At 39.8% G+C, this 21,730-nt stretch overlaps 1 protein-coding gene across 1 annotated transcript; it reads left to right on the top strand.

Moving 5' to 3' along the window:
• Positions 1-1,010: 1,010 nt before the first annotated feature.
• Positions 1,011-17,684, top strand: LOC128514127 (NACHT, LRR and PYD domains-containing protein 3-like). The gene is made up of 16 exons (XM_053487827.1): positions 1,011-1,099; positions 3,209-3,295; positions 4,103-4,209; positions 4,537-4,738; positions 6,075-6,181; positions 7,284-7,560; positions 8,280-8,493; positions 8,570-10,352; positions 11,378-11,638; positions 11,835-12,011; positions 12,131-12,391; positions 12,877-13,050; positions 13,210-13,380; positions 13,598-13,771; positions 14,615-14,661; positions 15,332-17,684. The coding sequence occupies exons 2-16, from the start codon at positions 3,215-3,217 to the stop codon at positions 15,862-15,864; spliced, it is 4,569 nt and encodes a 1,522-aa protein (XP_053343802.1). The 5' UTR covers positions 1,011-1,099; positions 3,209-3,214; the 3' UTR covers positions 15,865-17,684.
• The last annotated feature ends 4,046 nt before the right edge of the window (positions 17,685-21,730 follow it).

Genomic DNA, 21,730 nt, shown 5'->3' with positions numbered 1-21,730 from the left:
GCCTCCTACTGCAGAAAAAGTGATTCCAGTGTGGAATGCAATAAGCAGCAGCCTGTAAGGAACTTTTGGGTATAGAGGAGAAAAGCAGTTATTGCCCCAAATACCCCTGTTTAAACTCTAAACTGAGAAAGGGAGGCAGACTGTGTATTTTTCAAACAGCCTGTTTCTGCCCCTGCCCCTCAGACAGCCTGTTTCTGCCCCTGAACCCACAGACAGCCTGTTTCTGCCCCTGCCCCTCAGACAACCTCATTCTGCCCCTGCCCCTCAGACAGCCTGTTTCTGCCTCTGGCCCCTCAGACAGCCTGTTTCTGCCCCTGCCCCCTAGACAACCTCATTCTGCCCCTGCCCCTCAGACAGCCTGTTTCTGCCTCTGAACCCTCAGACAGCCTGTTTCTGCCCCTGCCCCACAGACAGCCTGTTTCTGCCCCTGCCCCCTAGACAACCTCATTCTGCCCCTGCCCCTCAGACAGCCTGTTTCTGCCCCTGCCCCTCAGACAGCCTGTTTCTGCCCCTGCCCCTCAGACAGCCTCATTCTGCCCCTGCCCCTCAGACAGCCTGTTTCTGCCCCTGAACCCACATACAGCCTGTTTCTGCCCCTGCCCCCTAGACAACCTCATTCTGCCCCTGCCCCTCAGACAGCCTGTTTCTGCCCCTGCCCCTCAGACAGCCTGTTTCTGCCCCTGCCCCTCAGACAGCCTCATTCTGCCCCTGCCCCTCAGACAGCCTGTTTCTGCCCCTGAACCCACATACAGCCTGTTTCTGCCCCTGCCCCCTAGACAACCTCATTCTGCTCCTGCCCCTCAGACAGCCTGTTTCTGCCCCTGCATCATTAAGGTGCATCAAGCAGGCTTTTTTTTTGTTTGTTTGTTTTTGTTTTTTATGTTTACCTTATATGGTAATTTGGGGGTGTTTCTTTATGCAAATGAGGCTTAGCACATCCTGAACACGAATAGTGTAAAACTTTGATAGGAGCGCCCCCTGGTGGTAACATATTATTAGATGACACCGCAGGACTCGTTCTCCTCTTTCTCTTTCACTCTGCATATCAAAAGTGAAAGACTCTTCGGGCAAGAAGAAACGAGTCTGAAGGCAGAGATCAGTGAGTAATCATTTACAAAGCAACAGATTTTTATAAATATAAATATATTATGCATATGAACCTGGTGTAGAGTCATCATGTCAGGAACTCACAGTGGTGTTCGATACCTTAGATGATTTAGATGATTATTTGGGTTATGTGATGTCCTGCATTACACTCTCATGGTACACGCAGTAGATACATGTACAGGATGATAGTACGACTGGAACACTAGTTATTCAGCTCCCATGTGCACATCTGGCTTAAACATCTGTGTGGATATAATGGTCCAGTGTTTTATTATGCAGAGTGTTTTCACAATCCATTAAAATTGCTGTGTTTTTTGTTTTGATCTGACAGGTTATATGACCTGAATGAGTTTTTTTTTTTTTTTTAACAAAATCACACTAACTTAATCAATATAATTCATACAGCTAAATAATGTTAAAATTAGACCTTAAATGTTAGCACATATATATGATAATTAATGATATACATCTTTGAAGATTTGGAGTGTGAAAGGTGTTTTACAGTAAAACTTTCCTTTTAAAATGATCAGAGGAACACTGAGATCACATAGAGAAGTGACTTAAATATAACAGTGAAAGAGAACGGCAAAGGTTAGTTCTGTTATGTCCGAGTGTGTGGAGATGAGAGGGCATAAGATAAGAACAGCATTCCAGAGGCAAAAAGGACAAAAGAGACATAAGTTAATATTAGGAGACGGAATGTCACCATGTGATGGCTGTGACGTGTGAGGAGCAGTTGTAGATTTATATCTGTCACATGCGATGTGTTCACCTACTACTGTAAAAGCACGTTAGTCTGTACATTTCATCTCACCTGGGTGGAGCGCTGACCTTTGTATCTTTTCACCGGTTAACATTAACAGAAGACTTACAGTGATGAGACACTTAGCCGCAGTAAAACTTTCGAATGGTGCAAATGTTTAGAGAAACGTTTGACAAAAAACATGCATTTTAACATGCAGTTGTCAAAACTATCATTTGATGGCTTTAATCTGGGAGGGAGTAGAATAAAAATCTACATAAACATTAGTAATGAACTAATTTAATAGTACTACAGTTTGAATCGAGCCCTGAATATAGTATAATATAATATAATATAATATAATATAATATAATATAATATAATATAATATAATATAATATAATATAATCAGAGTTGCTATACAGTAGCTCCATTAAATCCCTGTTCAAGACCTGCCTGAGGAACAACACTGTGTACAGATCAACATGTATCATGTTATTTAGGTATCATGTTTTAAGTTTATGTCCTTGACAACACCAGTGAGTTTTATTTAATCTGAATCATGTGAGGTTTTTAAAACGTTTTACATGACATAAAACCATGAGAGCGGTCAGTGTTGCCTGTTTTCACAAAGCTTCTTAGAATTCTCTCAGAGAGCTCCTATCTTAGAATTAAAAAGTCCTATCTAAGAGTCCTAGACTAAAAGTCATTTAGGAAACTTCACAGAGCAACTTCTTAACAATTGTTACCTTAGGAGCTGTTTTTGGGTTTAAGATGTTTCATCAATCACTTTTATCTTTACTAAGATTTAGTCCTAAACTTAAGAGAAAATTTTAAGAAAATGTCATAATTCTAAGAATTGTCTTAGGATTTCATCACTAGGAGCAACTTTTAGGCTTAAGAAGCTTTGTGAATACCGGCCCTGGTCTCAGGTGGCTGTGGCTTCATTCTTAGTTCGAATCTAATGAAATGAGGAAGTAAAAACAAGATAGTGAGGTCATTGAAAAGTGTCAGCTCCTTTAAGAAGTGTTAGAAGAAGAAAACCGAGCTGCACTAAGAAAAAAGATTTCAAAGCAATCTGAAAAAAATGTAAAGCCTGTTAATCTGTAAAAGACTTTACCGATGTCAGGTGTTAAAGGTGCAAGTGCGGGTCGACTTTAACCAGCGTCGTATCAAACGGACAAAAACAAACAGTAACAGGAACTGGGACTTGAGCTGAGGGCTAACATGTGAAAAACAACTTCACGCAAACACACACTGAAACCAGAACTTAGAGAAGGATTCCAGCCGTGACAGCCGCAATTCACATCAAACATTGTGTTTTGAAACGTTTTCTAAATGTAAGAATGTGTTTTGTAGTCAATCATGAAAAGGCAAGTCTCGAGCAGAACCACAGAGCAGGATGGATCTAGGAATCGGACCAAAGGAACTTCAGCAGAAGCAGAAGTGAGTACGACTCTCAATCTGTTTAACTGAATATAAACAAGTTTCCCTGTTGAAGGGTGCCAATAATTTACACGAAGAACATTTAAGTGAAGTAATGGACTTTGTTATAGTGTACTGAATATATTGCACTGTTTAAGTTTTAATAGATTATGTTGGGGAACATCAGTGACACAGTAATGCCAGTGACGCCGCTCCCTGTCATTCTGCGTTATGAATACTTATACTATCCTTATGTAACAGTGTATGTGTTGTGGCGTGAACCTAAATCTCCTATCGCTCCTCGCTCACTCTGGAGCTCAATAGATACAGTAGGGTTTCCCTTCTGCAGGTGTGGCTGGTTAGTCCTGCATGTGCATCTTTTTCTCCCTTTTCCCTATTCCTCCCTCATTTTAACCCTTTCTTCCCCCATTATTCCAATAAAATTACCCCTTTTCCGTAAGACCCCGCTTCGTGTTGGTGATGTTGCCCGTGCGTCATACCAGTTACACTGTGCGTTTATGAAGATTAATTTACAGAGGTTTATTTCAGATCATTGGATCGGCAGTTAGCACTGTCACCTCACACCCCTTTATTTGTGTGTGTGAAGTTGGCATGTACTGTATCTCCCCATTCCCTCAGTAGTCCAGTTTCCACCCTCAGTCCAAAGACATACTGTACAGTGTAAGGGTGAGCACTACAGATAATGGATGGGCTGTCACCAACTATTTCTGACAAGTGGTAATATTTGTAGATTTGGACCATTCGGTCCGTATCAACAGCCAAATCTTATTCTTAATGAAATAATCAAACGTCTTCCTGGTCATTTAGGCAGAAAGACCGACCTCTCCTGCTCCCAGCTGTTTGTCCATGAAGAGTGATCAGTCCATGCGTTCTCTGATCAATTTCAGCGAAGGAATAAAGACACATGAAAGAAGGTTTGCAATTCAGTAATCTTTTTTAGTAATGTATAAAATGCAATGCATATAATACAGTATGTAATGCATAATAAATTGTATAAAAATCAACTTCTGTTACATAAGTAATATCAGCCCTAGGTAATCTATACTTCGTCCGCCTTTGTTTAAAAGTTATATCGATCAAATCGTACAGCCCTACTGCATAATAATAAAATTGGGTCTCCTAATAGAGCTCGACCAACAAAAGTGATGAAAAATAAAAACATTATTTAGAGGTATCATAGATTTCTTTCCTTGGCTTTGAATGAAGTGTGTTAGATTTATTTTATTTCATGTCATTTGCAGGGTGGAGACAGAACGAGCACACTCACCATCCCCTAGCTACGTCCCTGTGGAGAGCGACACGTCAATAGGAATGAACCAGAATGCTGGAGAAACTCTACTGCGTTTGCACACATCAGCCTCTGTACCGGCGAGGAACACACGGGAAGAGAGTGCGACTGTGGAACATCGAGGTCACAACAAGACCTACACACAGCAGGCAGGGGTAAGGCAAAGGGCAAAACTAAACTTTTAATAGAAATCTCAACCGCTGCTTACATTTCTAAAGGTTTTATATTGACAAATTTATGTGGTACGTCCACCATCCAAGGACCTGGAGGTGAGCTGAGTACTTTGGGAAGTAAATTTGGGGATTGGGGTTCAGGATCAATAAAATCTATATATTAATCTATCTACAGTGCCTACAGTGAAAAAGTATTTGCCCCCTTTAACCCCCTTGTTGTTTTTTATGTGTAAAAGTAACCGTATCCCCCCTTGCTAAATGAACTGTTATTAACCAACTTTAAAAGCTGAATTAAATTTCATTTGCCACATCCATGCCTGATTACAGACCTGTTGAATCAGAATCACTTAAATAGAGCCTGTCTGACAAAGAGAAGCATGCTAAAAGGTCTAAAAAGCAACACGTCCTAACATGATTTAAAGGAAATCAAGAACAGATGAGAAACATAGCACTGTAATTGACATGGATCAGTCTGGAAAGAGCTACAAAGCCATTTCTAAGGCTCTGGACCTCTAGCGAACCACGCTGAGAGCCATTATCGACAAATGGAGAAAACTTGGAACAGTGGTGAACAGTGGCGACTGGTGGGAAAAAAAAGTGGAAAACATTGCAAGTGGAGGCAAATAAAATTAAAATTAAACTTTCAATAATTGCCTGTAAATAGCCATAAGAAGTGCTGGAAAAGCACCGAGTGTAAGCTCGGCCGCGATCACTTGACTGCTGCGTAATTAGAAGATCAGGTCGATCTGGTTCAAGCTCTTTAACTTTTATTCTTTCTTCGTCCGATCACATTGCAAAGGGGTGTTTTAGCAAAGAAATTACATTATATTTAGCTGCTTTCACATCAATCATTTAATCAATATATTAACTTACAATCTGCTGATCGTTACTAAGACTCGTTGAGGATGGTCTAATCAAATGAGCCCAAATTTAAAAAACAATATTGATTCGCTAAGAACAAAAGTGGGAGGGTTTGGATGATTTGAAAAGAGAGCTCAGCCTCGATTCACATGCTTTTCAAAAATTTACGTTCCTACATAGACACTCGTTTGTCCGGCGCCCCGCGTACACGAACACAAATGAACGTAATACAGTTTAGATATTTTTTTTATTGTAAATAAATGACATTAAAAAATACAGCAGAATATTGTAACTAAATTACTTCATTTCATTAATAAAATAAATAATTATTATGTTAAATAATTACTGGTGGTAAACAAGTGGTAATATTTGTACTGTAGATTTGGACCATTTGGTCTGTATCAACAGCCAATGCTTATTCTTAATAAAATAATCAAATGTCTTCATGGTGATTTAGGCAGAAAGACCGACCTCTCCTGCTCCCAGCTGTTTGTCCATGAAGAGTGATCAGTCCATGCGTTCTCTAATCAATTTCAGCGGAGAAGAAAAGAGACAAGAAAAATGGTTTGCAATTCAGTAATCTATAACTACACCATTTTGCTATATGTATTACAGTCTGAATAAAAGCAATGCACGATAAATGGTATAACAAATATAGACCTGTGCAATTTTTTTTAAGTGTGATTTTCTTTTTGTTTGTTAAATAATTACAGGTGATATTTACTGTATGTAGAATTCGCCAACAATTAAAAAATGTTTTAAATATTTTTTAAGGTGATAAATAAATATTGGCAAACATCCTTTTAATGAGATAATGAGTTCCATTATTTGGTGTTAGCCTGGATAAATATGTTTGAACTTTGTTACTGTACTTAATTACATATTTCGTGTATCTGTACTTTACATGAGAAGTTTTATTCGAAGATACTTTTAACTTTCACTCCACTCAAAAGTACAGCAAATTACTACGTACGTAATTGCATGACCTGCCTTTCCTTGGAGACAAACCTAATAATGTGACAGATGTATTCAGAAGCAGAATTGGGTGCAGATAGCATGGAAAACAGCATATACAGTAGCTTGAAAGTTTGGGAAGCAGAGAGAGAGGGAGAGAGAGAGAGAGAGAGAGAGAGATTTGCCATGAAAAAGGCGACCATGAGCTAATACAAGGTGACACAGAATAACGGGAATTTTTGAAATGCGTATTGGTAGCCATTAGCAGGTGGTAGCACTGCGGGTTAGTGACATTTAGCAAGTAAACAATCCGCCATTTTAGTAATCATTGATCAGTGGAAAGACCAATAAAATTTATTTCTTTTATCACTTCTAGTTTATTGGATTGTAAAAAAGTTCCTGTTTTTTTGGGTCACCTTGTACAAGCACTGTACTTTTGATAAGTAAATTTAAAGGTACACATGTAAAGAGTGTACTTCTACTTTTACTAGAGTAATATTTGCCCTAGGGAATATCTACTTTTACTCAAGTACAGAATTTTATATATATATATGATAGTTTAAAGGCAAATTGCAATCTGTGCCTAAATAATGCATAATAATAAAGTTGGGTATCCTAGTAGAGCTTGACCAACAGAACTGGTAATAAATACTTAAAGGGACTCAAAGAATTCCTTCTTCGGCACTGGATGAGGTCTTTCTGTCATTTGCAGGGTCGAGACAGAACGGCCACACTCACCATCCCCTAGCTATGTTCCTGTGGAAAGTTATAGGGGAATAGAACTGAATCAGAATGATGGGGAAACTCTTCTGCGTTTGCACCCATCAGCCTCTGGCCCAGCGATGAACACGCCGCAAACGCTAAAACTCTGTCTGCAGCACCGCATGCCACGGGAAATTCGTTGCAAGACAGATCAGACCCTGATCTGTAAACAGTGTGCGACTGTGGAACATCAAGGTCACAACAAGAGCTACACACAGCAGGCAGGGGTAAGGCAAAGGACAAAACTAAACATTTAACAGAAATTTCAACCACTAAAGATCTAAAGATTTTATATTGACAAATTTATGGGGTACGTCCACCATCCAGGGACCTGGAGATTAGCTTGTATGATCATCAAATGTAAATTTTAATGACACCAAGATTATCCAAGTAAATACTAAATGCAGGTATTTTTTAATGATGATTTTCATTTTTTTTTTTATCTGCCCAAGCCTACCTAGCCCTATGTGAAAAAAGTAATTGAGCCCCCACTTGCTAAATCATGAATAAACTGTGATTAACCACATCTTTTAGAAAGCTAACTTAAATTTCCCTTGCCACACCCAGGCCTGATTATTCCCAAAATTTTGGGGCAACTTTTTTGAAGGTGTCTGTCCAACAGTTGGTAAAATCAAGCTCAAACACACTTGGGTTATGCAGCAGGACAATGATTCAAAACACACCAGCAAGTCCACCTCTGAATGGCTCAAAAAAACAAAACAAATGAAGTTTTTGAAATGGCCTAGTCAAAGACCAGACTTAAATCCTGTGGCCCGACCTTAAACAGTCCGTTCATGCTTGAAAACCCTCCAGTGTGGCTGAATAAAATCACTCCTGCAAAGAACAGTGGGCTGCAGTGATGTGAAAGACTCATTGCCAGTTATCACAAATGCCTGATTGCAGTTATTACCACCAAGGGTTACATGTTCATCTTTCTTTGTTACAGGCCCTGCTGGAGCTAGACTTGTTGTCTCTACTCGAGCAAACACTGAGCAGCGTAGACACAAACAAGTTCATGTGGTATCTGTGCCAAAATTACCCAGAATGCTTTGAGGCTCCTCAAGTAATTTATGATGACCAGGAAGCATCTAAACTCATTCTGGAGAGATTTGGCCAGGAAGCAGCTCCAAAGATTGCTTTAAAGGTCTTGCTGGAGTTAGGTACGATCTAACATCTGTTTACTCAGGCAATTCCAATTAGTGTGGTCTTCATTTAATTTGATTGTTTTTTTCATAGGTAAAAGTCAAAATACCATGCAAGACTGTCTAAAATCTAAGCTACAGGGTCATCTTAGATCTAAATTCCAGTGCATACTTGAAGGAAACGCTCAGCAGGGGAATCCTATTCTTCTAAACGATATCTTCACCGACCTTCTCATCACCGAAGGAGGGGATGGCGCTATCAATAAAGAGCATGAGATCAGGCAGATCGAGGATACGTGCAAAAACAAGGGAATGGAAGAGATTGTGATAAAGTGCAATGATATTTTCCAACCTTTACCCGGACAGAACAAGCGCATTCGGACTGTGCTAACCAAGGGCATCGCTGGGATTGGCAAAACTGTGTCTGTACACAAATTCATCTTGGACTGGGCAGAAGGCAAAGCGAACCATGATATCCATTACATCTTTCCGCTTCCTTTCCGTGACCTGAATTTGAAAGGAAAAGGCGAATATAGTCTGATGCAGCTGATTCATCAATACTTTCCAGAACTTAAAGAACTCAAAACCATAAGGAGCGAGGAAGTGAAAACCGTGTTCATCTTCGACGGCCTGGACGAGTGCCGTCTTCCCCTGAATTTCAGGAACAATGAGATGTGCTGTGACCTTACAAAGATAATCTCTGTAGATGTCCTCCTAACAAACCTCATTCGGGGAAACCTACTGCCATCTGCTCTTCTCTGGGTAACCTCCAGACCAGCGGCAGCAAACCAGATCCCTCCTGAGTGCGTAGACCAGATTACTGAGGTCAGAGGGTTTGATGACTTGGAGAAAGAGGAGTACTTCCGAAAACGGTTCAGTGATCCAGGACTTGCAGAGAAAATGATTGCACACATAAAGTCTTCAAGGAGCCTCCACATTATGTGCCATATTCCTGTCTTCTGCTGGATATCTGCCACAGTTTTGGAGAAGATGTTGGGCCAATCAGACATGGAGGTACCTAAAACACTGACCCAGATGTACACCCACTTTCTTCTCATTCAGACACATTTAAAAAACAAAAAATACCACGGAGTGAGTCAGGACAACATGGATCTCTCCGAATCTGACAAAGAGATGATATTTAAACTGGCCAAGCTAGCGTTTCTGCAGTTGGAGAAGGGGAATCTAATTTTCTACGGAAACGATTTGATCGAATGTGACATAGATGTCGGCAAAGCAACCGAGTATTCTGCGATTTGCACAGAGATTTTCAAAGAAGAGTTCAGATTGTACCGAGAGAAGGTCTTCTGCTTTGTACATCTGAGCATTCAGGAGCACTTAGCTGCTGTGTATGTGCAACTAAAATTTACAGACAGCCACGTAAACATACTTCAAGAAAACAGTCAAAGCCAAATGGTCAAGCTGTCCGATTTGCATAAGAGCGCTGTGGACAGAGCGTTGAAAAGTGAGAACGGACACTTTGACCTTTTCCTGCGCTTTCTTCTCGGTCTATCACTCGATTCCAATCAGGCTCTCCTGAGAGGTCTGCTCCCAAAAGTGTGTTTGGAGAGTGTGGAGGAAACCGTGGACTATATCAAGGAGAAAATCAGAATGGAGTCATCGGCAGAAAGGACTATTAACCTGTTCCACTGTCTGAATGAACTCAATTATAATTCGTTGGTGGAAGAAATTCATAATTTCTTGAAATCAGGCAAGCAGTCAGAGACAGAGCTTAAACCTGACCAGTGCTCAGCTCTGGCCTACGTGCTGCTAACGTCAGAGGACGTGATGAATGAGTTCGACTTAAAGATGTGTAACACGTCTGCTGAGGGATATCGGAGACTGTTACCCGTTGTCAAGACTTCTAAGAAAGCCAGGTAAGTTTCCACACAGACAACTGTAAAATATCTGAGAGAAGTTGCTCATCTCAGGTTTACAGCGTATGCCTTGTCTCTTTGACCTTGTTCAGACTGCCGGCCCAAATCCCAAAGATTTTTATCATATCCAGATTGGAATTATGTAGTCTGAACTAGAATCAGATTTGAATCAGATCAGATTCTTAAAGATGTGTCTCAGCCTGGACGATTTTCCTCTTCGAACCGGATTTTAGACTATACTCGCAACTTGAAAGTTCATACATGGTATGAGGCATGGATCCCTGGTGACAACTTGTTGAGACGATGGAAGAAATGGAGAGGGAAGAATAATAATTAAAAAAAAAAAGATTATAGGAAGTAAAACAAGGAGAATGTTAAGCTGTTACAACGGTTGCGGAGTTTTTTTTTCTCCACTTTTGGTGCTATTACTGCTAAATAATAGCGGTATGTATGGTATGGTATGTATGGTATGGTATGTATAAGTTTATAAAAGCTGTACCGTTGAATTTGGCTAAATTAACTTTAAGTTGAGAAAGAGCGTCTGGCTTATTGCTTAATGGAGTAGTTTCTGGATAGAGGACAAAGTGAAATGTCTGATAACATTTTGGGAGGATGCATCATTACAGGCAAAAGGAAGGTACAGAACCAGGGTAATATATGAGGAAATAATGAGCTGCATGCAAGACTCCGACATCATTATCACAGCAACCAGTGTGGATACTGTAGGTCGACGATGCATCAGATTTGGGCTGCCGGTCTGAACAGAGCCAAATCCGATCCGATCAATTTCAAATAACAGTGTGAACAGTCAGTCCTCAAAATCAGATTTTTGAAACATTGGATTTGCCTTCAGTCTAAACAAGGCCTTAGCTTTTGCATTTCCTTTTTAAATAAACCACTTGTTCTGGCGTCCGACTCTCGAATCCTTGACGTTTCCTTAAACAAACCTCCTGGACACTCGAGCTTTCATTCCCAAGCCGTGCCATTGTTGCTGAAATCTCTGTTTATCTCTCAACACTTGACAGGCTTGCTGGTGTCAACCTCACAGATGAGTCCTGTGAGACCCTGGCTTCGATTCTCAAGTCCACTAACTCACACCTGGTGGACCTGGACCTCAGCTTCAACAGTTTGGGAGATTTAGGAGTGAAACTCCTCTGTAGTGGCCTCTCAGATCCACACAGCAAACTGGAGAAGCTGACTCTCAGTCACAACGAGCTCGGAGATATAGGAGTGAAGATGCTGTGTGACTGTCTGATGAGCCCACACTGTAAACTGCAGACTCTTGGGTTTGTAATTATTTCACTTATGTTTGCAATAGTAATGGTATTTGAAGCAATGTTCCTTATTATCCTTTCAGTAAAGTCGTAGACGCTGCGAAGCAATTAGCAGGTCACACAATTGGACATTTCCCAGCAAACCATCTGAGTGTTGAGTCACTGAACTACTATATTTATGTTTGTGAACATTTCACCCTTTTTGTAGATTGGCTGGAACAAACTTCTCAGAGCAGTCTTGTGAATTAATGGCTTCAGTCTTTCAATCTGCTAACTCGCACCTGAACGAACTCGACCTTGGGTGCAATAAAGACATAAAAGACTCCGGAGTGAAGCTTCTCTCTGCTGGACTGATTAGTTTACAGTGTAAACTTGAGAAACTCAGGTTAATTTACAATAATCTGCATTTTGTGTTTATTATTAAATAATAAATAAACAAAGTAGGTTAAGGTAAAAACATAAAAGCAAACTGAAACTGTTTCTGCCACTCTGTATGTACTGTAGGTTGGACAGATGTGACCTCAGCCATGAATCATGTGAAGCACTGAAAGCTGCTCTCCAGTCACCCGGCTCATGCCTGAGAAAGCTGGACCTCAGCTACAACAACCTTGGAGACTCTGGAGTGCAACATCTCTGTGATGGACTCACACATCCGAACTGTAATTTGGAGTTACTGGATCTGAGCTACAACACCCTCGGACATTCCGGTGTAACACTGGTGTCGACTGGACTGATGAATCCAGACTGCAAACTCAAGAGTATAAGGTTAAGCAGCACAGGTTTCTTTTAAAATTGAAAGCAATCTGATTCTAAAGCTTGATATTCCACATAATCTTATGTATGCAGAAGAGGGCAGATGGCCATTTTGTCATAGTGTGTAACACTATCATGTGGTGCAATAGTACAACGTTTTGGAGACAATTTAAGTAAAATTGGACTGAAAAATCCGTTTCAAGCCCTAATACAGTGGAGAAGGTGTACTGGATTGAATTAGACTGGACCCTTAGGTCACTGGTTCGAATGACTCATAATTAGTTGCAGTGGCGGCTCAAACTGTCGGTTTCTGATTAGAAGCCCCAGCATCGCCAAGTTGCCACTGTTGAGCCCTTAAGCAAGACCCTAAGCCCTATCTTCTCCAGGGATGCTGTATCCAGGCTGCCCCTGTGCTCTGACCCCATTTTCCTATGAGAGTGCTGCGAATGTTGCCTACAGTATGTGATGGAATGTTCAATGGTATGTGTCATCTGTAGACTTGCTGATGTCGGCGTATCAGAGGAGACGTGTGAAACTCTGGCCTTGGCTCTACAGTCTGAAAATCCACACCTCAGAGAACTCAATCTCAGCAACAACTACATCGGGGATTCAGGACTGGAGCGGCTCTGTGCCGGATTAATCAGCCCGAACTGCTCCCTCACGAAACTAAGGTCAATGCTATGTCTATGTTTTTATTTATATACTGCATGTTATCAAAGAATGAAGGAAACTTGCTTGAAGTTAGAATTGCTGTTACAGTATGTAGGCTATAATGATTTCAGACTGACTCTTTGTTACTATGTGTAATGTATGTCTTTTCCCTGCTGCAGTCTGCGATGGTGTAATCTCACAGAGAGTTCCTGTTTAAACCTGGCCTCAGTTCTGAGATCCCACACGCATTTGACCGAACTGGAGCTCAGAGACAACGATGTGCAAGATTCAGGGCTGAAGATGCTCTGTACCGGTCTTCAGGATCCGGGGTGCTCACTGCAGAAACTGGGGTAAGATAAAGACATACAGTGTAAATATCTTGAATCTAGTTAAATATGTGGTCAGAGCGGTCGTGACGGCAGCCGACCTCACCAGCGCCATCTTAGATCTGGATTAAATGGCCTTAATAATCTTATATTTAGCATTTGTAAGAAAGCATTTTTTTCAGCGTGTGTTGGTGATGTATTTATTTCTTGTGAAGAAAGCGTTATCATTGTTCCTCTACAGTCTTTCAGGGTGCTGCGTTACAGAAGACGGCTGCTCGGCTCTAGTTTTGGCTTTAAACACAGATCTCTCGCAGCTCAGAGAGCTAGACCTGAGCTACAATCATCCCGGAGAGTCGGGCGTCAGACAGCTGTCTGCTGTACGGGATGATCCACACCGTAAACTGGAGAAACTCAGGTGAGTGAAGAGCAGACTGTGGGTCAAAGTCAAAGCAAAGATTGTCAAGTCCAAGATCAGGACAAGCCAAGATCAAGTCAAAAATGAAAAAGAAAGAGTCGAGATTCAGACTGAAAACAACTAAAACTTCAAAGGGCGAATAACACAACACAGTTCTGAGAGTAAACCCTCCCTTTATTTCTCTATACAATCCCCTAATACACTAATGCACTTATCCCAGTGTCTCACTAGTGCTTGGACACCATCAAGGGAGAAAGTCAGAGCCAAGATCAAACTGTCTGATCGGACTGCATGTCTGAAACGCCGGAACTCATTAAATTTTCCAAACATGTGGAAACGTCTTGTAGTGAGGTCGGGACTGTAGGGGGATGTGGCGATAAAAGTTCCTGTAACGTGCAAGTGGTTTACACAACTGTTGCAAGTTTGCAACGAGATTAATAAACCGTTGATTTTCAGCGATCAGGCGTTCCACCCACTGAATGTTCACAGGAATCTTGGCTCTAGTCTTGGTTTCAGTTTGATTTGGACGCCCCACTCGTGGGTACCTTAGATACTCTGCTTACATCGTTTATTAATTCAAAGTTTAAGTAGACTACTGTATGTTTTCTAGAAAAAAAAATGTTTTGAGCGACTGCAGTTAAATCATAATCATAAACACTATTAGGAAACTAAATACACTTCCAAGGTAAAAGTTTCGGATGTAAGGATGTATTTAATTACAAAATGGTTCAATGTTTTTATTTAGAGTCCGTAACTTTTTAAAGGTTTTACTGGGAGTCCAGTGCATAAAAGAATAAGAACGTTGTTTGTTTGTTTGTTTGTTTGTTTGTTTGTTTTTTACAGTGTGGATCACTGTGGCGAGTACAGGATCAAACCAGGACTAAAGAAATGTAAGAACATTTACAACTGGGTTTAAGAGTATACAGTATTTTCCAGCTTAATGTGCTTTCTATGCATGTACAATTCCAGTCAAAAGTTTGGACACACCCCTTAATATAGTGTTTTTTGTTTAGTGATTCTACATTCTAGAACAATGTTGTTGTTGGTCTTTGGGCTGCACAACAACATGGCACAGATTTTATGCCGGATCCTCTTCCTGACTCAATCCTCCCATTTCACCCGGACTTGGGACCGGTACTGCATCCAGCAGCTGGGCTTTTGGCCACTGGCTGGGAATCGAACCCAGGCCTTCTGCATGGCAGGCGAGAAACCTCCCACTGAGCCACCAATGCCCCTAAATTCTAGAACAATACTGGAGATTTTAAAACTAGGGAAATGACACATACTGTAGGAAAAGAAATCACCAATTAACCAATTAAAAATTCCCAATTAACAGCATCTTAAATTAGAGCCGTTATGAAGCTTTACAGAGCATACGTAGCAGATACATCTCAATATCAACTGTTCGAAGGAGATTATTGTACATTTTGGATGCCTTCAGTGCCTTCACCTAAAAATCAGGAAAGACCATGGAGTTAGAATGTGTGACCAAACCTTTGACTGGTAGTGTGTGTACATTAAGGCTTTGTTAAACTGTCTTGGTTTGCACAATTTCTGCAGATGCCTGTGAGATCACCCTGGACCCAAATACAGCACACAGAACTATGACTCTAAACGGTGACAAACAGGTGACAAGGACTCGAAGTCAGCATTCGTACCCGGACCATCCGGACCGGTTTGAGTTCTACGCCCAGATTTTGTGCAGAGAGTCTCTGAGCGGCGCTCGCTTCTACTGGGAAACTGATTGGACCGGCAATAACGTTTATAGTGGAGTAACTTACAAAGGCATCAATAGAAAAGGCCGCAGCAATGATTGTAAAATAGGGTTGAATAATATCTCCTGGATTCTGTTCTGTTCTAACAACTACGGGTACTACGCTGGTTACAATAACAAGGAGACTGTGGTTTCTCCTCCACCTAATCCATCCAGAAAAATAGGAACCTATTTAGACTGGCAGGCGGGTACACTCTCTTATTTTATCATCACGTCTGAAAGGGTGTATCACACCTACACATTTCACACAACCTTCACTGAGCCTCTGTATCCTGGATACCGGGTCGATGACACAGTGACACTGTGTGAGCTAAAATAAATATATATCATTCACTACAAGGAATGTTCTGTAGTTTCTGTAGTATGTCAGGAATTTATTCTGATGGTTTAAAGAAAGTACTAAACGACTTTAATAATGATATACATTAAAACCTTGGATTGCGAGTAACACGGTTTACAAGTGTTCTGCAAGACGAGCAAAGATTTTAAATAAATTTTGACTCGTTGAAAACGAACAAGTCTTGGTTTACGAGTATCGAGTATCATGTATCACTCATGCGCTTCTTGTTTTGACGCCGAGCGTTACGTGAGCCAACGGTTTTTCTCTCTTGCGCTGCGGAATTGTAGTTAATCGCTCGTCTCTTACTGGTATAATCAACATCCGTACTATTTACTATAACACTGTGACCACGTGTGTGTGTGTAAAACATTTTTTATTTTGTGTCTGGATGCGTGTGTGTAACAGCGCGCGTGTAAAGCAAAAGCAAGTCTCATTAGAGAGGTTAAAGATCTTTTTTCTCTCGCTGCTCAAGGCTCAACCTGATCTTTGTGTCGGTGTGCACGCGCGTCATTGGACACCATGCCACACACACATCAAACACACACACACACACACACACACACACACATCAAACACACACACACACAGATGCCTCCTACTTTCGCCTTCACACACACACACACACAGATGCCTCCTACTTTCGCCTTCACACACACACACACACATTCTTTCTCTCTGCTTTACACAGAAATGCTGCTTTGTTTCGATTCTTTTTAAAGGTAGGTTAATTTGTTTTATTTTTAAAGTGTCATTAAAGAAATTTATTTAATATAAAATAAAAGAGTTTCCATTGTGTGCACGTGTGTGAAAAGAGTGAAGGAAGGGTAACTGTGTAAGACGGGAAGGGGGAGATGGGAGCTTACTTTAGACTCACACAGACACATACACACACACAAACGCGCACAAACGGAAACACCTATCTGTCTGGATTTATTTTTACTTTACATTTTGTATTAATTATGTTTATGTATTTATTTTTTGGGCTGTGGAACGAATAATTTAGGTTTCCATTATTTCTTATGGAAAAATTCAATTTGGTTTCACGAGTGTTTTGGAATACGAGCCCACTTCCAGAACGAATGATGCTCATAATCCAAGCTTACACTGTATGTTAGATAGATAAATAGATAGATAGATAGATAGATAGATAGATAGATAGATAGATAGATAGATAGATAGATAGATTGATTGATTGATTGATCGATAGATCGATAGATCGATAGATCGAAAGATACTGTATACAGAGGACACTCAGGACAGGTACCAATTAATCACAGGGCACACACACACACACACACACACACACTACAGACAGTTTGGGAGCGGCAGTTAAACCAATCTTCATGTACACAGACCTGGGTGGGAATCGAACCCAGACCCTGCGGTGTTAATTTGTCCACCACGATTTTTTTTTTTTTTTCAAAATTGACCTTATTTAACTTCCTAAATGTGTATATTTGCTGTCTGTAAAGCACATTTTCATGCATTTTAACCATTTATTATTATTATTTAATGTGAAGGTTATAATTGATGTTTTTATGTTTTTTTAAGTGTGCACATTTGGTTGTTTTACACATGGTTATTATTCTTAATTTAAATTTTGTATGCACAAATTGCTGCTTTTTTCTGATCAGTGTTATTTATTATTTTTATTACAACACTATGCGTTGTACAAAATAAAATGTGACATGAATGCTTGTTTGACTTTTAACTATTTTAATTTTGTTTGTGTATGTGAACATGTGTATTAAAAAGAGTATACAAAGAGCCGACTCATAAAAATGTGATGAATGAAAATAAAAGAAATAAATAAGAAGTAGATTGAAAGTTGTTAAAAAGGTTGTTATCATTATGGTACTTTTTCTTTCTCTGCTATTTACCGCTCCAGATATTTATTCAGTAGGAAAACTTTAAACAGACAACTTACGGCTTGTTTATATTAGCACTGCGCTAATTAGCTAAGCTGAGTTTGTGCTAATGTCTGTGGTGGAAGATCTGAAATATCACTGTTATCCTTTAGGTTTGGGATTGATTAAATGTTTTTACTTTAGTTAAACTCTATTGTAAATGCACTAGCGCTAAAAACTATCTGCCACATCTGAGGGACGGGCGGCTGCTAAATTCTCACAGGAAGTATAGCGCTAATAATTAGCACCTGACTCTCTAAACACGCCACAGATTTGTTTTATAAACATATTTATTGTGTTTCAGAGTATTATTTAATTTAATTTTATTTAATTTTATTTTGTAAGTCACATCGTGTCACATTATTGTAATTAGCTCTCAGCGCCCTCTTGTGGTTGAAGGCAATATTTATTATTAGTAATTTACAATGATCCGGTCACTGAAGGCTAGTGTCAGGGCTGGTCTGAAATCCTTCCTAGTGACAAGGGTTAAATATAAATACAGGTTATTAAGGGCTAAAAGTGCCGTGAAATGAGCTCTATTTTTTTATTTAAAAAAAAAGTATTATTTGGGTTTTCTACCCCATTTGTCTTGTTAACTAAAATGTTACACTATGTGGACAAATCAGGAAAATCACTCTTCATTCAACCATTCACCTTAATAACATTGGTACTGAACTGATAAACACACATGCACAAACACACTGATCAACAACCATATAACAATTGTACTGTACATACCAACCTGAAATTGCTCATTTGCACAATATTTTTTATTTGCACAAAAAAGAAACTCTTTTCTGCTGCTATCTACAGGTAGACTACCTCTAATTACTACCACGGAGCATTGAAACATATCATGTTGTTATGTCGTCACTTTTTTCTGCAGATTTGCACATGCACTTGGTTGTCTTTGTCTTTTTCTGTGTAGGACTTTAGATAGGATAGTTTCTGTTCATTTATAATGTTACTCTGATTTGTCTGTTTTTAGTTAGCTAGCTAGTCAGTTTTGTTAATTTAAGTTGTAACTTTATGTCATATGTAGCACCTTGGTCCTGAAGGAACGTTGTATAAAGACATAGTTTGATGAGTTCGGTGTGGAAGAACTCGACCGGCCCTAACACACAGCCCTGACCTCAACCCCATCGAGCACCTTTAGGATGAACTGGGACGGAGATCGTGAGCCAGGACTTCTCGACCAACATCAGTGTCTGACCTCATAAACGCTCTACAGAATGAATGGACACGAATTCACACAGAAACACTCCAACATCTTGTGGACGGCCTTACAAGAAGAGTGGAAGCTGTTACAGCAGCAAAAGGGGCGCCGACTCCTATGAAGGTAAAACAGTAGCAAAACCCGAGAGCTTGCAAATTCGAATGTGAGAATTAGTAAAATTAATATTTGTATTTGTAAGTTGAAATTTATACTCACAGCTCTGATGTGAAAAGCTGCATCTATCGATTTGCACACCTGTGTTTTGAATTCGAAGTTGCAGATTAATAGTGACAAATGTGTAAAGTGTCATTCACATAAACAAAATGACAGGCACAATTGTGTACTACACATTTATCTTTGCGCTTTACTTCAGTTTCGCTGTACAACCACAAGTCGGCGCTCACAACCTCTCAGATCTGGCAATACAACCTCAAATCCCGGCGCTCTGACTTTTGCTACTCATTTTGCGATATTCCTGTAGCAAAACTCACTTGTGCACGTGTAAACACGGGGGCGGGGCTGGGGTGGGAATGAAGTCATTTTATTGGTCGATGCCTCACCAATGAACAACGCCAGCCACAATGCAAACATTTGTACGCATATGTATCAGCTATTTTAGCTGATATAATAATATAATAATAAGCGCAAACATAAATGTGTAGTACACAATTGTGGCTGTCATTTTGTTTATGTGAATGACACGTTACACATTTGTCACTATTAATCTGCAACTTCGAACTCAAAACACAGGTGTGCAAATCGATAGATGCAGCTTTTCACATCAGAGCTGTGAGTATAAATTTCAACTTACAAATACAAATATTAATTTTACAAGTTCTCACATTCGAATTTGCAAGCTCTCTGGTTTTGCTACTGTTTTACCTTTATAGACTCCATACTGAAGTGGATGTATTTGGGAACAATATCATTGCAGGTTTGGCCGAATACTTTTGTTTATGCAGGGTATAATCTTTAACGAGCTCACACAGCAAGAAAGACGTTGAACAGACATTCATTCTTCTATTTATTCCTGTTTTTTGTTTTATTTATTTATTTATTTATTTTGCTCATTGGGATTAAATAAAAAAATGACTCTTTATAGTAAACTACAAAAGCCTTACGGCAACTTACTACTTTTAGCAACATGGGTTTAAATTTTTTCATACTCGATTTTTTATTTATTTTTTCCCACACGGCCTCGCTGAATGTCTTCGCCAAATTAACGTATTAAAATCATTCTCATAGATTTTCTATGTTTAGTTATCGCTATGTTTAAAAGATAATTAAACTTTAGAGGTTTAGAGCATAAGAAATTGTGTAGAGATTTAAGACGTCAGTATTTTAATGTGAGGATCCATATTCATACTTTAAATACGTTCTTTAATCGTGTTACACGAGACACTCTGATGTAACATTTTTTTCAGATGATTTATCCGTACTCTCAGGAATTCCTTTAAATCTGTTCCCACTCCAGGATGAATGCACTGATTTTGTTGCTGGACGCGAACAGCTGGCTCCTCTGGCTCATCCCACATCACCATTCAGGGCTTTGAGCTGAGGATTTTGTGCGAATAAGGACCCCGACCGGCTCAGACAATGGCAGCGCTGAAAGGAGAAGGGGTAAGAGACGGGGAGGGTCGTGGAAATGCAAATTCACTCTCTCTCTCTCTCTCTCTCTCTCTCTATCTCTCTCCAGTTCCCCTCAAAGAAAGTCCAGAGGGACGCACAGATCAGTGTTTCTCTCTGAACGGGACGTAAGAGAGCTCAGGACCAGGGAGACGCAGGTGCGCTGGAGATCCACCTGAAGGACCCGGCGTGCTGAGGTAAGATCTGGGATGTTTTTCACCTTTCTGTTTGGGAAGTTCAACCGGCAGGGTTCATCTGAGGCCTGTCAAGAGCTGTGCATGAAGAAAAAACAAAAGCTCCTGAATGCCGAGAAAGACTACTGCGGAACCCAGACGAAAAGTTTCTGCAGCGCAGCTGAAATCAATCAATCCGTGCATTCACTGTGCAATCTCTGCATCCTCCAACTTAAAAAAAAAAAAAATTATTTAGCATGTTTTTAATCACTTATAGTTAAGTATGATAACACACTTTTAATCACACTGAAATGCAGCTCCAGAGACAGTTTGGTATTATAAAAGAATAAAAAACACAAGAGCTGAGAGTTATTTTATACTTAATTTAATACAGCTACAGAGATATTGTATTACAGTGTCGTCTATTAGTGTACAAAGCAATACTGTGCTGATATAATACATGTTAGACCATATAATATTACAGTACAGTGAAATATAGAGCGGAGAGTATACGTGTATATATACAGACAACGTAATCCTGTATCCTGCCAGCGTGATGTGATATGCTACAGTATAGCACTGTACAGTAAGACAGCACAGAGAGCAACACTATACTTTAGACAGGGTATAATAATATAAAACAATGCAGTAGTATTAGTAGCGGAGAGTAATACTGTACTCATGGGGTACAACTATAGAGTATAGAGATGAAACAGTATAGTGTAACAGCACTAAGAGTGTAAAAGCACTACTGTACTAATAGAATCGAGTGTGTATGTATAGTATAGTATACGATGTGTATAGTACGGCTACAGAGATAATATAACATTAAACTGTAGTATTTTAGCGTAAAGACAGTATATGTGAATGTAAAGTCTAGGAAAGAGACTAATACTCTAATACTATAGTATGCAGTGTTAAGT

Source organism: Clarias gariepinus, chromosome 26 (genome assembly GCF_024256425.1).
Source record: "Clarias gariepinus isolate MV-2021 ecotype Netherlands chromosome 26, CGAR_prim_01v2, whole genome shotgun sequence".
In the NCBI taxonomy this organism is placed as follows: Eukaryota; Metazoa; Chordata; class Actinopteri; order Siluriformes; family Clariidae; genus Clarias; species Clarias gariepinus.
This window is presented reverse-complemented; position numbering and strand designations above follow the sequence as displayed.